At 43.8% G+C, this 15,700-nt stretch overlaps 1 protein-coding gene across 2 annotated transcripts in view; it reads left to right on the top strand.

Moving 5' to 3' along the window:
* The window catches only part of SETD5 (SET domain containing 5), a 65,412-nt gene that overhangs the window by 43,048 nt on the left and 6,664 nt on the right, over nucleotides 1-15,700 (top strand). For both annotated transcript variants that reach the window (XM_071439575.1, XM_071439574.1), the window contains 8 exons: nucleotides 1,232-1,537; nucleotides 2,367-2,684; nucleotides 3,169-3,411; nucleotides 6,767-6,896; nucleotides 8,078-8,331; nucleotides 9,676-9,732; nucleotides 11,152-11,619; nucleotides 13,275-13,561. In XM_071439575.1, coding sequence (XP_071295676.1) covers nucleotides 1,232-1,537; nucleotides 2,367-2,684; nucleotides 3,169-3,411; nucleotides 6,767-6,896; nucleotides 8,078-8,331; nucleotides 9,676-9,732; nucleotides 11,152-11,619; nucleotides 13,275-13,561 — 2,063 coding nt within the window. The remainder of the gene's footprint in view (nucleotides 1-1,231; nucleotides 1,538-2,366; nucleotides 2,685-3,168; nucleotides 3,412-6,766; nucleotides 6,897-8,077; nucleotides 8,332-9,675; nucleotides 9,733-11,151; nucleotides 11,620-13,274; nucleotides 13,562-15,700) is intronic.

Raw genomic sequence — 15,700 nt, 5'->3', positions numbered from 1 at the left:
GAATGCTTTAAATGTTAAGATAGTGCAGCAACCTGGAGAGCCAAGGGCCATCCAGTGGAGAGATGCTTGGATTAACTGATGGATTTTTTTAGAACAGATGAGATAAAGCAGTCAGTTTCCACTGAAATTTGAATGAGAGCAGTCATCCATCAGATTGGCCTTAAAGCTTTGGAGGGAAGATTTCATTTTAATGCAGGGAGGCTGATCTCTTTTTGGGACAGAATAGTTCAGTAAACCTAAGTGAAGTGTTAGTTTCCTGTCAGCCTGTAAGGCCTGTTCCTGTAGGTTGCACCAGTTAATCTGCTTTAATGCGATTCAGTTTTCTATACTTGGCATCAGGTAAATACCCATCTCTGTAGTTTCCCCGGTCTCTCTTTGTGTGTGTGTGTGTGTGTGTGTGTGTGTGTGTAGTATTTTTTAATAGAAAACTGTAAAGGCCAGGCCATGGACTCCAAGATACTTTCTTCATTATAAATCTCAGAAGACACTTGACCCCACTTCTTTAAACCCGCTTGATTCTTGCCAGTCACTGCAACATTATTGTACTGGGCTTTTTATAGCATAGGTACCAATTATTCCTGACACAGCCTGGTGATAAGATTTCCTGTCCTTTGTGTTTACCTAATAAATTGACTTGTTTTGCCTCTGTATTCTCTCATGTTCTGTTTTTCTTATCCACTATGTAAGCTGCTTAGACCAGAGCTTTTATTTTTGAGCTGGGTCATCTTCTGACATTCTTGCTGGGAAAAGAATGAATCTGGAACATCTTAATCAGTTTGTGTGGTGTATTACACTTGCTGCAAATTACTTAATCATGTACATCTATTGCCCCTGGCTTCTCTTTGGTTGGTCATTGGCAAATAGCTGTATTTGTTTCCAAGTCATCTCTCCACTCTACTTATACTTTCTTACGTTTTTTAATTCTTCAAAATTATGCATTTCCTTGTGGCTGTTTTATTAATATAACTCAGTAGTATCTAAGTGGTCCTATTTAAGAACAAAGTCAAGTTCTTCTACTTGCACTACAAACACATGATTATGTTGTTATTCTGGGAAATTTGCCATATTGAAAAATGCAAATAACTGATAAGAACTGCTTCTCTCTGTCCTCTGTCTGGCTTTTGTCATTGCTATTTGGCAGTTGTTCTCTTTGTGCTGCTTCCCATATCTGTTCTTGCCTTGTTTATGTGCATAATTCACCGTGCTTACTTCAATTTCCCTTGTGTTGTAGTCCCGGGAAGACAGGAAGGTGGAAGCCATCATGCACATGTTTGAGAACTTAGAAAAGAGAAAGAGGAGACGAGAGCAACCATCAGACCGTAACAGCACTGATGCTGAAATCAACGTCAATTCTGAAGCTCCTGAGCTGGAAGAAGTGAAAACAGAGACTCCTGAAACTGAAGATGGAAGTTCAGCACTGAGTACGCCTCCTGCTCCTCCAGCTCCTCCTCCTCCTCCTCCTGCTCCTCCTGCTCCTCCTGTTTCTAACAGTACCAGCAGTACTGGGGTGAACACACGACGCTCCTCACAAGTAGCGGTAAGATGAAGATAGAACTGTTTGCTATCTTGTACAAAGCTCAGGTGCAGCATTTCTGATCATAAGATCATTCAGGTGGGGAGGAGCTTTGTGGGCTTTCTAGCCCGTTCTGAGTTAGGTAGGGACAGCTCTGAAGCTAGACCAGGCTGGCCAGTGTTTTACCCAGTCTTCTCTTGAAAACCTCCAGGGATGGAGATTGCATCTCTTCCAGGTCATGACTGTTAGGTTGAGAAAAATTTGCTGTGTATCCAGTCTGAACCTCTCATTTCAGTGTATGTCCATTGATGCACCACTGCATCTTCTTAGTGGCTTCAGGCTGTTTGTAGGAAGACTGCTGTTACATCTCCCTCAGTCCTCTCTGGGCTGAACAAGCCCAGCTCCTTCTCCAGGGAAGAGAACTGGTGTGAGCTTAAGTTGGATGCGTAAGTGCAGTGATGGAAAGTTATTTTCTTTTTGTTTGGGCTTTTTTTGACCCAGTCTGCTTTGGATGCATGTGTTCCCATTTTATGGCAGGGCTCAGACACTTGCCTGGAGTGCTCCATGTCAGCTCAGGTCAGGAATAAGAGCAGTTATCTTGAGACAAGCAGCAAGTTTCCTATTGCTGCTTTCTTCCTAAAGACCCATGTTCTGTCCTTTAAGAATGCAGAAGACAAAACGATAATGTGCCAGTGTTGAAGGGTCCCCAAGGCCATCTTATGAACCAACACAGAGTCCAACAAGATTTTGAGAGTCAGGTAGTGTCAATAAATAAATCTCAATTCTTGATCCTGTATGCAGAGAAAAGGAATACTCTTAGAGGTGCTCAGACTAATGACAGTTTATTTTGTAGGATGCTGTCCCTGAAAAAACAGTGGCTAAGCCAGCTCCAGCAAAACCCTCCAGGCCCCGACCAAAAAGTCGCTTCTCTCGATACCGGACCAGTTCAGCACAAAGACTGAGAAGGCAGAAACAAGCCAGTTCCCAGCAAGCTGAACTCACACAGGCTGTCCCAGAGGAAGGAAGCACTGCCAGCTTGGTAACCACAACAGATGTCAGCAATGTGGAAGGGCCAGGAGAAGGCAGACAGTTGACGGGATCTGACCCAACTGCTATCCTAGCTACAGGATCCCAGTCTAAAGCTGCAGTAAAGTACCCCAAAACAAAAAAGGTAAATAGGACCAAGTGCTCAAAGTTGGGATGTCAGGATGGCAGGTATTCATTTAGGGTGCAGCAAAGGGGTTAACTTTCAGCTTAGAATTGAAGACCAAGAAGGAATGTGACTGCAGCTGTCATGTACAAGCTAGAATAAAGTTGGAAGGGAGGAAAAATTGCAGAAGCTAACAGGCAGCTGCCACATACTGGGCATAAATTAGCTGTTTGTGTTGAGAAACTAGTTTTGAACAGGGTGATCAAGTTTTTGGAGAATCTTCTAATAAGATGAATGGGGCATAAAATCAAACTACTTCTGTGACATTGGGTTGTGTCTCCAACAGGTGAGAATTGGGTTTGACACAGGAAGTCCTTTCTGTTGAGAAGGAGGAGGGTTTTAGCAGTGGGCTGATTTGAGCATTGCTTCCCATACACCATTGTGCCATGTTGCCTTTCTTCTTCACCTGTGCTGATTGCACTGACCTGTGTGTTTCCTCCTTCAGTACCTGGTTACCGAATGGCTGAATGACAAGGCAGAAAAGCAGGAGTGTCCAATTGAGTGTCCTCTGCGCATTACTACAGACCCAACAGTTTTGGCAACTACCCTAAATATGTTGCCAGGTCTTGTGCACTCCCCACTGATTTGTACCACACCTAAACACTACATTCGCTTTGGTTCACCTTTCAACCCTGAGAGACGTCGAAGGCCCTTCCTGCTGGATGGCATTTACAGCTCCTGTAAGAAGGTATGTTTGCTCGTGTCTTACCTTTACACAATGTGTGCTCATCTTACTGGCTCTCTTGTAAAGTTGTTGTGTCCTTTTGGAGTTTATTTCTGTGTATTCCTACTGAGCTAATGTGTTGATGCAATGTCCAGGCTATGACTGCTGACCTCCTTGCCAGAGTTCAGTTTTCATCCTTGCCTTTTGCCGTGGTAGAACAACTGTTCTGTGACTGCCCTTTTAGAAACATGTACTTTCAGATCTGCAGTGGCTGTTTATTTTCCAGCATACACAATTCAAAGAGTGTTGATTGCTTCCCTTAGAAAGTTTAATATTACTGCTTTCACAGTCAGAGGATGGTTGGCATTGTGGGGATAGGACAGTGTTGCAGAGGACCTCGAGAATCCAGTGCCTCAGTTAAGGTTCATTGTCTTCGAAGAGCCTTTGTGGTTTAAAAGCTTTGAGTTTGCCTGTTCACAAGAACAAGTCCACAGCTCTTTGTTTGGCATCACAGACTGCCTGTCTACAGCAGATACTTGAGGCCATGCAGGAAGCTGGGCCTGCCCAGCTAAGGATTTAGTTCCTCCAGAGATGACCAGTAAATGCCACTATTTACTCATCTGCAGGGAAGGCAGGGTCGTTCACTCAGTCAGATTTGTATTGGAATCCATCTTTCCTGTTGCCTGCTGGTTTTGCTCAGAGACTTTCCAGTTCCTGTGTGATTACCTGAGGACAATTATACAGAAATCTTTTCTGCTCTCCCTGTCTTGGTGGCTTTCAGGTACCATGTCCTGGTTTCTTTGCCTTCCTTTGTTTGAGGGTATTTTTCCAGAGAGAATCTTTGGACTTTACTGTTTTCCACCTTCAGCCAATTTGTTGTCATGCCCTAACAGTCTCTTCAGTATTTCCTTCATAGGTAAAGCTCTTCATGGTTCGTATGTAGAGCTATGACAACACCTTGTCTGTTTCTGTGTGCCTGGGCAACCTCCTCATGCATCTTTAAGCTGAGAACTGCAAGGTTTGAGCTTCTTTTGAACCTTAACAGTGTCTTTGAGCCCCAGGGAAAAGAGAAACACCCAGAGCAAAGCTGGCAGTTATTTGGAGTTTGGTGCTTGGTGCTGTTGCTGTACAACTGGCCAGCAAGTTCAAAACTGAGGGAAAACTATTGTCATGGAACAAGTCTTTCAATCTGTTGCTGCATTTGGCTCTTTTCCAGTCAAATGTTAATTCTCACTGCTGGACAGGGAGTGGACTAGTCTCACTATTGATGACTTCTGTTTAGTCCACACCTTCTTTGAAGTTGTGTCCAAAACTGGGTGTTGTGTTGCAGCTGGGACATTTTCAAAGCAGAAAAGTTGCTTTGTGTCTTCTGACCTGTACCCATTTTGTGCATCCCAGTATGACTGAGTTTTCTTTAACTGGTTGATTTAAACTCATGTTCAGTTTGTGATTTTGTATGTTGTTAGAACAACCCATTGGTTTGGTAGCCTGTAATTGTAGAAGTGATTGTTCTAGACTCTGCTAAGCTCTGTTGTGTTTTTCCCTATCCATTTCCCAATTTAGTAGGGAAATTTTTAATGGTGTCATCTAGCATTCTTCTTTCAAAATCTGAAAACTTAAATACAGTACCTATTGCATTAAATAGTTAATAAGGTATTGAAAGTTGCTGTGTTCAGAACAGAGGTTGCAGAAATAATTTGTTAGATTTCTACTTTCTGAATGCAAATAATTGTTAGCCGTTCTAGTGAGAGGTTTCATCCATTTTGTAGGAGATCCCTGGCTTTTTCTTGGAAAATTATTTTTAGCATTTGGTGGTTTTATGATTTAACAGTCCAGAGATCTAGAAATCTGCTTCTTATGTTCAGGAATGCTTAGAAAATTCACAGGGAATACCTTCTTTTCAGCCAGCTGAGGTCTAGAAATGGTCCAGAACTTGATGATAGATACACTCTCTCAAGACCTGATCTGTGTCTTGTCTACTTTTGACTACTCAGCCAAGGAGGTTGATTTATAAAGGCTGTTGAAATAGATCACATATTTTCTTGGATTGTCAGCAGGCCTCATCCTTAAACTACTGAGAACTGTGCCAAAAAACTCAGCTGATGATGTCAGTTTGCATCCAAAGCATGGCAGTGTCTGAACCTCGCAAGGAAACTGAACTGTAACCTGCTCTCACGTTAATCACACCCTGTGCAGTGACTTGGCTGTCAGATCAGATGCCACCTTTGAGGTAGAGGTGCTCCAGACTGGCTGCCACTTCTCCCTTTTGCTGGCGGCCACAGTGGAAAGCCTTGAGTTCCATTTGAACAGAGAAGAAGCGTCTGCTGTACGGTAGTGAAGGCCATCAAAATAGATCCTGTCACCTGCTCTTCATCCTCGCATTGAAGTTTTCACTTTGAGGATTGTGGCCACTGAGTTTGTGATGTACTTTCACGATAGCTTTGAGGAGTCATAAGACACACACGTGTATCTCTAATAGGATACACATTGCTGGCATGCAGATGAACTGTGGATTCCTGAAAGGTAAAAGTACAATTTTAAACCTCTCTAGGACAAGAGGAGTCTGGTACAGTGAGTCCCCTGGTAAACTACACAAATGAAAATTGCTGTTTGATTTTTTTCTGCAGTTTGCTGTCATTTCACTGGATCACCTGAGTGTTTTCCCTTATGTTGTGGCAGTTACCTTTACAGTAGAATAAGCAAAGGTTCCTGCCTGCCATCAGGAGTCAGTCTGTATCAAGATACAGGGCTAGCACACCCACTGCAGCAGCTGATTTGCTGAGGCTTCAGTTCATGTTCGCTTGTGTGAGAAACATTCTTAATTGTCCGTGTTCAGAAGACTACTGTGACTTACCTTTTTTATTAGTAGCTGAAGAAAATATTTGCTTTTATTATTCTTTTCTTGGTTTATGCTCCTTTAAAACTGCTGCTTGCGTTTTAATCAGATTTTTTTTTTTTTGCTCAAATTTGCTCTCCTTGGCAGGAAATGGCTTTTTTGCAAAAATCAGTGGTTGTACATAGTTCATTATATTCGTGTCCCTTTTCTTTTAAATTACTATTGTTTTAATAGTTTTAGGAGCCACCATCCAGCATTTTTATAGTTATAATTTGCTCTTCAGTGATCTCTGTTACTGTTGATGATTGCTGCTCCCAGAGCTCGTGTCAGGAAGGGCACAGCCCCAGCACAGTAGGTAGCGGGCTCAGTGCTGACAGCCGTGTTCTAACGCGCTCCCACCTGAGCGCACACCAGCGAGGTAACTCCAGGCTTCTGAGCAGCCTGGCCTGCTCCACAGCAGTGTGGGAGTTGGAGTGCATCCTGCAGGAGTGCAGAGAAAGTACCCGAGGAGTTTCACGTTTATGCAGTCTCGTTCTGTTTCAGCGCTGGATCAAACAAGCCCTGGAAGAGGGGATGACTCAGACCTCAGCAGCTCCGCAAGAGAACAGGACCCAGTGTCTATACCAAAGCAATGAGAACAGCAGCTCCTCCAGCATCTGCAAAGATGACACAGGTAAGTGCTCAGCACCATCAGGGCAGCATGGGCACTGGAGTCAGACTGGGGAAGGTTCTGACTACCAAAGGGAGCTGTACAAGTGACATCTTAACATGTCCTGCTGCCCAATGGCACAGCTTATGGGCTAGGTGAGAATGTTGCTTTGCTGTTCATTCAAATTTCTGCAGACTCATTCCAGCTTGAGCATTTGGGAAGTTTCTCAGTATTTTCTTGTCAAAAGATAATCACTTAACATTGCATTATCAATCTCAGTGCTCTGGGATGTCTTCAACAATGGAAGGGAGGGGTTAGAGGGAAGAGAGCCCAGGATCATCTCTTTTCAGCAAGGTGCTGTTGGAAGGTCAGCTAAATACTTGCTGACTGTGGGAAGGTGTAGCAAAGTCTTACAGGCATGTGTGCAATAAACAAATCATTAAGTAAGTCTCAAGTATGGAGAAGCTAAAATCTCTGAGTAAAGCAACAGAATGGTTAAATATTGTGTCTGAATTTACAGAGAAAGAGAGTGCAGCTCAGCCCAGTCAGGGATCAGTTTTCCAAGGATGACAGACAGGAAGCTAGACATCACACAAATGATACAAATTTGATTATTGAAACGTGAGATGAATAGGAAATAAACAGAATGCCAGAACCAATAAATGTACCTTTTGAGCAAGACCTAACCTGTAGAATTTACTGGTGATTTGGTTTTGGGTTTTTTTTTAACTAAGCATCAAAAAATATTATTATTTTGAAGAGAGGTAGGCCTGAGGGAAAGGCTTTAATCCTTAGGGGAACTGGACATGTGCTTGGGCTGTATTGATGTAGCCTATAAGGAACTGTTAGGTTCAGGTAATGATAATGGAGCTGTCTCTAATTTATTTGTAAGAATCACAATGACATGTTCTCTGACCTCTGTTCTCTCCTCTTTTTAACCTTTCTTGCCTTCCTTTCCCCTGGCTCCCTCTTGTGCTTGCTTCTAGTTGAAATATTTGCTTTCCTTGTTCAGTGCATGTTCCTGATGTTGTATTGTTCTGTTACCAGTCTCTAGACATTGATGTAGAAGTAACTCAGAGGTACTTCATTTTTGGGAGTCGAAGACTCCTGGGTTTCATTTGGGCTGGGACAGAGGGAAGAGGACAGCATGTGATGTGCTCATCTTCAGTGGGTCAGCCGTGTCCTCAGCTCAGTTTGTGTTTCAGACTTGCTGAGTCCCCTGAAGAAATGGAAGTCTCGCTACTTGATGGAGCAGAACGTGAAGAAGCTGCTGCGGCCGCTGTCCCCTGTCACGCCCCCTCCTCCTGTCCCTCCGGTCCCCGGCGCTGCGAGCCCTCAGCTGGCCACGCCCTGCTCGTCTCTGCCCGGCGAGGAGGAGGCTCGCAATGGCTACGGCATCATGTTCTCACCCATCCCCTCTCTGGCTGCCAGCCGCTGCAATACTCCACTACAGTTCGAGGTAAATCTGCCCGGGACTGGGTGTGCTGAAAACAAAACAGCAATATTTGCAGCAGAGCTGGCACTAGGACCTTCCTTTTTGAATATGTATTCCTGAGCAGCATCACAGTCTCAGCCTCAAGAGCACTGCTGTCTTCCTCTTCTGCTTCACTTCTGGACAGATCTCCTGCTCTGTGAAATGTCAAACTTTCCTACAGCCCAGCCTGCCCTCACTTTGTAGCTATCAGTAACATTAGTCTTATCTTTTTTTTCTATTTCTGAAGAGTAGCTCCTAATTTCTCATGTTTTTCAGTGACCTTTAATCATCTCCCCCACTTCAGATCTCTGTGCCAATGGGGTTTTCACCCTGCCATTTCCAAAGGGTACAAGTATTCAATTTCTCAGAGGCTGTAAAGCATCCTTGGCTCCTCTTTCCTCAAACAGCTTTCAGTAACTCAGAGTATGGTAGTGTTACTTCATGTTGTCTTCCACTGTATTCTTTGGTTTTACAGACTGAGGTTTTTCAGGCTCAATTTTGTGATCTTTTTAGAGTGGAAGTAATTTAGAGGATGCTTGCCCCCTCCATATTCATAAGAGTGGCCAAAAGCATGATGCTTCTGCTTTTTTTGTGGAGTTTGTCACAACTTTTTTAAAGAAATTTCTGAGATTCCTTGGTTTTCTGCTTTGCAGAAAACAGTGACTCCTGCTATATTTCTGATAGCAGCATAGCTCTGGGAACCCTGCCTCTCTGATTCTATTTTAGGCCTGCTCAGTAGCATGCAAAGGGAAGTGGTTGGGAAGAGCCCTTAACGGTGCTGTCACATGCATACACTGCCTTCACTGATACAGGTGCCCAGATGATACAACATTTCACAAAGCTGGCTGCTCACACTCTTCTCTTGACTTGAGCTGAAAGGTGGCCCACAGTGGATTGAAAGAGACATGTTTGTTTTACAGTATATGTCTCTGAAAGGTCATCTTAGTCTTTGGGGGATCTTAGTTTGCTTTCTGGGCTAAACTAGGCTTTTCTTCTCTTCCATATTCTCAGACTAAAAACCATAAGTGTCTTTCTCTATACTTCATGGTGCAAAGTCTGTGTGACAGCATCAGAAATATAGAGGTAGCTGCTGCTTTTCTCAACATTCATGTGCTCTGGTTTGGGTACTAAGTTGCATCATGAGATGCAGTAACCCAGTCCTGTCTGTGCTTCCAGGAAGCTTTAGAAACTACTTAACCAACCATGATGCTGTCCCGGCTGGGGCCAGTTGTTTAGAATAGCCATTACTAACCTGTGTGCTTTTGTACATTGTAATTGCCTCTTGACTTTTGAAGTAGATGAATAACTATTTGCTTTTCCCTCCTCTAGAACGTGTCGTCCCCCGAGAGCTCCCCTGCGCACAGGCCCGAGTCCATGTCACCTGAGGTAGTTATGGGAGCGTGCTGGGAGGGGAGGGAGGAGTGTGCAGGCACTGGGAATAAGGGTGGAGCTTTAGTCACAGTAAGGCTGAGTAGAGTTTTCAAGGTTATCACAACAAAACAAACAAATTGAAGACTGGAATTTGATTCGTTTGCTGACCCTGGTGGGAATCAGACAGTGCAAAGACTCAGTATGTTTCAGCTACTGAGATGCAGGCAAGAGATTTGGGGACCCTGGAATTGCCATCACCAATTTCAGACTCAGCCCAGCCCATGAGTGGTCTGTGAAATTTACTGAGTAGTGGCCAAGTGACTGCTGGGGAAGGGAAAGCATTCACCACTATTTTTGACTTACAAGCACACAGTGGTACACCTGACATGCTCTCTTCAGCCTTGACTTACCACCTACTCACTTGCAGACTGAAAATGTTGAGGAGATGGTAAAATGCCCTATTTTGCTTAGCCTGACAGCTTAGCCTGTTGTAAAAGAGGAGATGAACTGCCTTGCTCAGTGACTGTTACATAGTAGAAAATTCCTGCTCATCTCCAATGTGGTGGATTACTGGGAGCTGTAATACAGCAGGGAAATGTTCTCAGCAACAGCAGGAGGGCAGAGCTGGTGCCTGGTGCTGCTGTGTTTTTCCCTCTGCACTGTAGTCCTGCAAAGAGGATGAAATCTTGTCAGTTATACTCACTCATTGTTTGAGATCCTGACAAATTAATGTGGTGAAGGAGATGATTATTCTGCTGTCCTGGAGGGTTTTTGGCACTTTAAGTAGATAAATGAATATACTGTTGTATTATTGCCTAGTGCTCCACAAACTCTGACAGCACAAAGATGATGCCATTATGGTTTTGTTGGAAACTCTGAAATGTAAAAATGCAGTAAAAATTAAATGAATGTACTATTGTTAGAGATTTCCAAAGTTCACAATAAGTGAAAACAAATGGCTTAGAGGTCCTGGGTATTTTATTGTTAGGAAGTTAGTAGTGGCTGACTTGGGACAGGCAAGAACTTGGCTCATAAAATAGCAGAAGGACAGCAGGTCTGTTCTATTCTCTCCTAGCTACTGCTCTGTATGAGCAGTATGCCTCTGATGTATGAGGCAATTGAAAATGCTGAGTTTAATTCATTAACTGCCTGGGGATAGTGTTGAGCTTTATCCTCTTGCTGCAGAAAGACTGCTGAAGGGGAAGGGGCATCCTGTATTGCACAGCTGAGCTGATCATTGTTTAGTCTCAGTCATTCCCCTGTTGAATGGGCAGAACAGTGCAGGAAAGAACCAAAGGGGTATTTAGAAAGGAATGGGGAAAGGGAAGCTAGCATTGTACAGAAGGTTTTCTGACTTAAATTTCTCTCCCTACCCTTGCTTGACCTTTTTCCTGACAACCCACCCCCTTCCTGTATCCTTCTCGGATTTCCCAGGTCTGCCTCCGATCCGACCTGGATTCCAAGGGTGGGTACCTGGATTCCAGTGCAAACACCTGCCAGGAACGGCCGTCGCTGCTCAGCTTTGCATCCTCTGATGCGGCTCCACAATCCTCCATAAACTCTACTTCAGAGATGAACTTCCCAGGGAAAAGTGGGGAAGCACAGATGCTGCTACGAAGCTCTGATCAGGCTTTTCGGACAGAGTTTAATTTAATGTATGCCTTCTCCCCATTGAACGCTATGCCCCGCGTGGATGGGCTGCTGCGGGGCTCTCCTCCTTTGGCTGACAGGAAGCCCATGAATTCGGATGCAGGATGCTGCAGCTCTCCTGCAGAAGGGTATTTCAGCAGACACGAGTCAGGGCTGCTCAAAGAGACAGCACATGGGTCCATGTCCCCCTGCAGCGAGAGGGCTGCTGAAGGCACCAGAGCTGCTCCCCAGAATCCGCCACAAAGGAAGAAGGCAAGTACTCCTGTAAAAGAAATCCTTCCATTGCTGTGAGGTTTACTGTTCCCACTCAGATTACTGCAAAGACAGACAGAACAGAGAGAGAGTCTGGGCAAGTTATCCAGGCATCCAATGCCTGGGTGAAAACAGTGACAAGAGGGAGAGCTACCCCTTAGGCAAGATTTTGATATGAGAAGTGGAAAAAAAGACACCATGGTGCAAATACCTCTTCTGGGATCACAGAAAAAAGAGCAGGATGCTGGCAGCTTTCATTAACAGTTGTTAAACTGAGACAAGACCCAAAGCAATAACAGAGTGCAGCTGTACAGCTGGTGAAGGTGTTATTTATCAGGATGAAAAGGGTTCTTACTGGGAAAAAGAGGCTAATGTTTCAAAAGAAAACATAGGCTGTTTACTAGAACATACTAGAACATTTCCATAACATTGCAACAAAAGTAAGATGAAGGTTATTTAAATTTTAGCTCTTTGAAACTAAAAACACAGGAATATAGTTTTAAAAAAGTAAATACATACTGGTTTCTTACAGCAGGCCAGTTACCCTCATGGGACTAAAACTGAGGTAAAATGTTAAGTCAAGGTAGTGCTGTGATAAAATTGGGTACTCATGGGACAAATTATCAGTGCCTTTTCCTGTGCTTGGATTTTTTTTTTATGGCAAGTGTGGTAACTGAGATAACTTGTAAAAGGGTCCAGCTGGATGGAATATCTTATTTCTTTTCCATTTCTGGAGTCTCTTGATTTTTTTCTTTGTTTTTTCTTTTAAAATTACATTTAACTTAAAACCTTCATATGTTGAGTTACTTTTGGAAATAACTTGTTCAATATTTTAGCATCATAAAGCCTTCTGTACGGGCATTGAGTCATAGCTGATAAATTCTTCAGCAGAGCTGCCTTCTGTGAGTCCTTTATGGCTCCTTTCCTTATAATAACTTTTAGTGAAGGCAGGCTGAAAGGTAAGTGCTCAGCTGGAAATATTTGTTTCTTTTTGGTTCTGCTGACCTTGTGTTCCGAGGCTGCTTTATCTTTGGTCGGTGTCTTTGATAAATCTGAGACTGCTTTGGCCAAAACACATTCTACCTTGGCTACAAGCAGTTTGTTTTGGTGGTAGGGCTGAAGTTTGCAATGCCTCCATAGCAGGAACCTGCTCTAAGCAAGTTAAAATTCGGCGCAAGGCTTCACCAAGCTTTTAGTGTTAATGTGGCTGAACTAGTGCAGATGAACTGGGCACTGAAGATACCAGTTTTGTGAAAAAGAGTCATTACCTGTTTTGGTGATGTACAGATATTGAAAAAAGTTACAGTCTGTATGGAGGGTTTTGAGAGGAGGGAGGTTATAGCAGCTTGTTGTTTGAATATCCATCTCCTGAAGTAATGTGAAAATCCAGGTGGTTAGAGAAGCAAACAAGCTGGATGTTTCTACTGCTGTATTGGTCATCAAAAGTAAAAGGAGGGTGATCATGGCAGTCTGAATTTGCACCACTTCGCTCTTTTCTGGAGCATTTGCAGATCCACCAAGAGTTGATAATCCCAATATGCTTTTCAAGTTTTACCTGCAGACCCAGAAGATGTTTTTGGACGGTGTGTGGGGCTGTTCCTGCCCGTGTCCTGGTGCTCTGTGTTCCCTGGCCCATGGCTGTATTTCTTCCCCAGGTGTCGCTGCTCGAGTACCGCAAGCGGAAGCAGGAGGCCAAGGAGGGCAGCGATGGCGGGCGCGGCGCGGGGACCCCCACCCGGCAGGGCAGCGGCGGCTCCGGGGCCGACACGGACGGGAACGGCCCCTCGGGCTCCGCAGCACGAACTCCGTCCTCCCCACAAAGTGGCTTCTCCCCTTCTCATCCCTCCCTGCCTCACGTAGAGGATGTCAGCCCACCAGACTCAAGGGGCTGTAGTTCCTCATCATCGCTCAGTAAATCCCAGGAGAGCATCAGCAGTAGGTGGTGAGTGTTATCCTTCCAAGCAAGCCTGAGATTCCCCCAAGGGGAGGACCAAACTCCCCAGGGGGCATTTCCATAACAATATGTGCAGTGAGATGGATTCATTTGGGTCTCTTGGTATTGTTCTCTTTCATAATTGCTAAACAACTCTGAAGGATACCAGCACTCTTCTCAGCCTGTCTTTTAGTTCTTGGTTTAGATATCAAAAATCTGTATTGAAAGGTAAAAACTTAGGCAGCTGTTGCTCTTCCACAAGTTCCATTTTGAGGTCTTGGGTTGTAAGGTCTTGGCCAGGCAATGAAAGTCTAATGCAGGTCTTTTTTGGCTGAACCTTCACTCTTCTTGGACATGAGTGGTACTAAGTCCACTTCTGTTCTGAAGGAAAGCTCACAGACCTCTGTAGCTTTGCACTTGAGAAGCAGGGACTGTGCAACAGCTCCAGCTTTGCTAATTTACCAGACTCTGGCATGCCTAAGGCATGGACAAACCACCTTTATCATGGTTACCCTGAGAAGGTTTGATAAAGGGAAAGTCTTCAAAAATTTCGAACCTGGTCCAAAACCTGAAGCAGCGCACTGAATTGCCAAGTGTGGCATTATGGTGCCAGTGATGGCTGGGAGGTTCTGCTGATTGGATCTGTGTAGGGCACTGGCTCTGCTGCCCTCGTTTGTGCACACCATCAGCAGAAAGGCACACACAGACACACACCCCCTTTTCTGATGCTGATCTCCACATACATGGTTGGGTCACTGCTTGGGTAATGGCAGAGGGTTGGCATGAGGAGAAATTCAAAGCAGTGCCGAGGGCAATGAGAAGTATGAAGTTTGTGTTGAAAGCACTTGGGTGAATTTGGAGGAGTAATAGATCTGTTTCCTTCCTTTTTCCATCACTTTTCAAGCAGAGTTTAATGGAAACAATTTGTCTTTTACCTCTCTTGACAGTTTTTTGTCTACCAGAGGACCTTCTGCCAGATATTGGGACTGGCCACAGCTGAGGCAGTCTGCTAATGATTAGTTTATCATCATTATTTTATTTTCAGATATTCTATAAAAGTGGTAATAGCCCATGTTGTTCTCCTCCTGTGCTACTTCCTTCTGCCTGTAAAAGAGCAGGAAAAAAGCCAACCAGCTGAATGAACTAAAACTAGTTCAGGGTGAGGTGTCAGTGTGGCATCCTTGCTTTAGTACCATCTTTTGTGTTCTCTGAGCTTCATCTGCTGCTCCCTCAGCAGGTCCTGCTCTGGCTTCAGTTTCCCACATGGTTTCAAGAGTAAGTATTGTGTGGGTATAAAGATCCTATTGTTATGGCACACTGGATATAAAGTTGAAACCATGCTGATATGTTTTGAAGTGGGATTAAGCAGATTTGCTGCCTTTAAAATCCTTGGGTTTCTCTGTTTTATGGGCATGGCTGACAAACGTACACTCACTTTCTACTTTTAAAATTATATTGGAACCTGTTACTGAGGTAAAGTGACCCAGTTTTGTCTTTCACTCCGTGTGCTTATACATCAGATACATTTCCAGACATTCACAATATTAGGAACAGAAGAAATTGGCGAGAACTAAAATTCCATGCCTTAATGTGTAGAATCTTCCAGATTTTTGCTGAATTCTGCAATAATTGAGAATAGCTTTCATGAAAAAAAAAAAAAAAGAAAACCACAATGGTTTGTCTATTTCAGTTGCCAGGATAAAGCCATCACAATGTAAACAGATGTGCTGCTGCCCAGTAAAGCCAGCCTTGTAGAAAACAAGTCTCCAAGCAAACAAAATAATAAAAAACCCTAATGGAAAACACAGTATTCAATATATTAACAAAAATTAAATACGGAAATCAGTCAATATCCAGTTTATATGCATGCTTCCATCATATGCAATGCATTTAATATAATCTAAATATTTAAATTCAAGCATGTTTAAGGCACAAATTCACCAGTGTCCAGAGTAAAGGCATTGTAAATCCCTACTCATGGTGATGCTGTCTCTAGGCTAAAAGACATATTTCCAAAGAGATTTGGATGGTGCTGTGTGTGGTAGATGGAATGTTGACCCAGGTGCCTGAGGTTTGTCTGTAGCTCTTGTTTTTCTTCAACAGATTGGCTTTAGGAAAGCCACTTCACCTCTTTGTCATCCTTAGACA

The sequence above is a fragment of the Agelaius tricolor genome, unplaced genomic scaffold (genome assembly GCF_023055355.1).
Source record: "Agelaius tricolor isolate 1412-34295 unplaced genomic scaffold, bAgeTri1.0.p SCAF_14, whole genome shotgun sequence".
Lineage (NCBI taxonomy): Eukaryota > Metazoa > Chordata > Aves > Passeriformes > Icteridae > Agelaius > Agelaius tricolor.
This window is presented reverse-complemented; position numbering and strand designations above follow the sequence as displayed.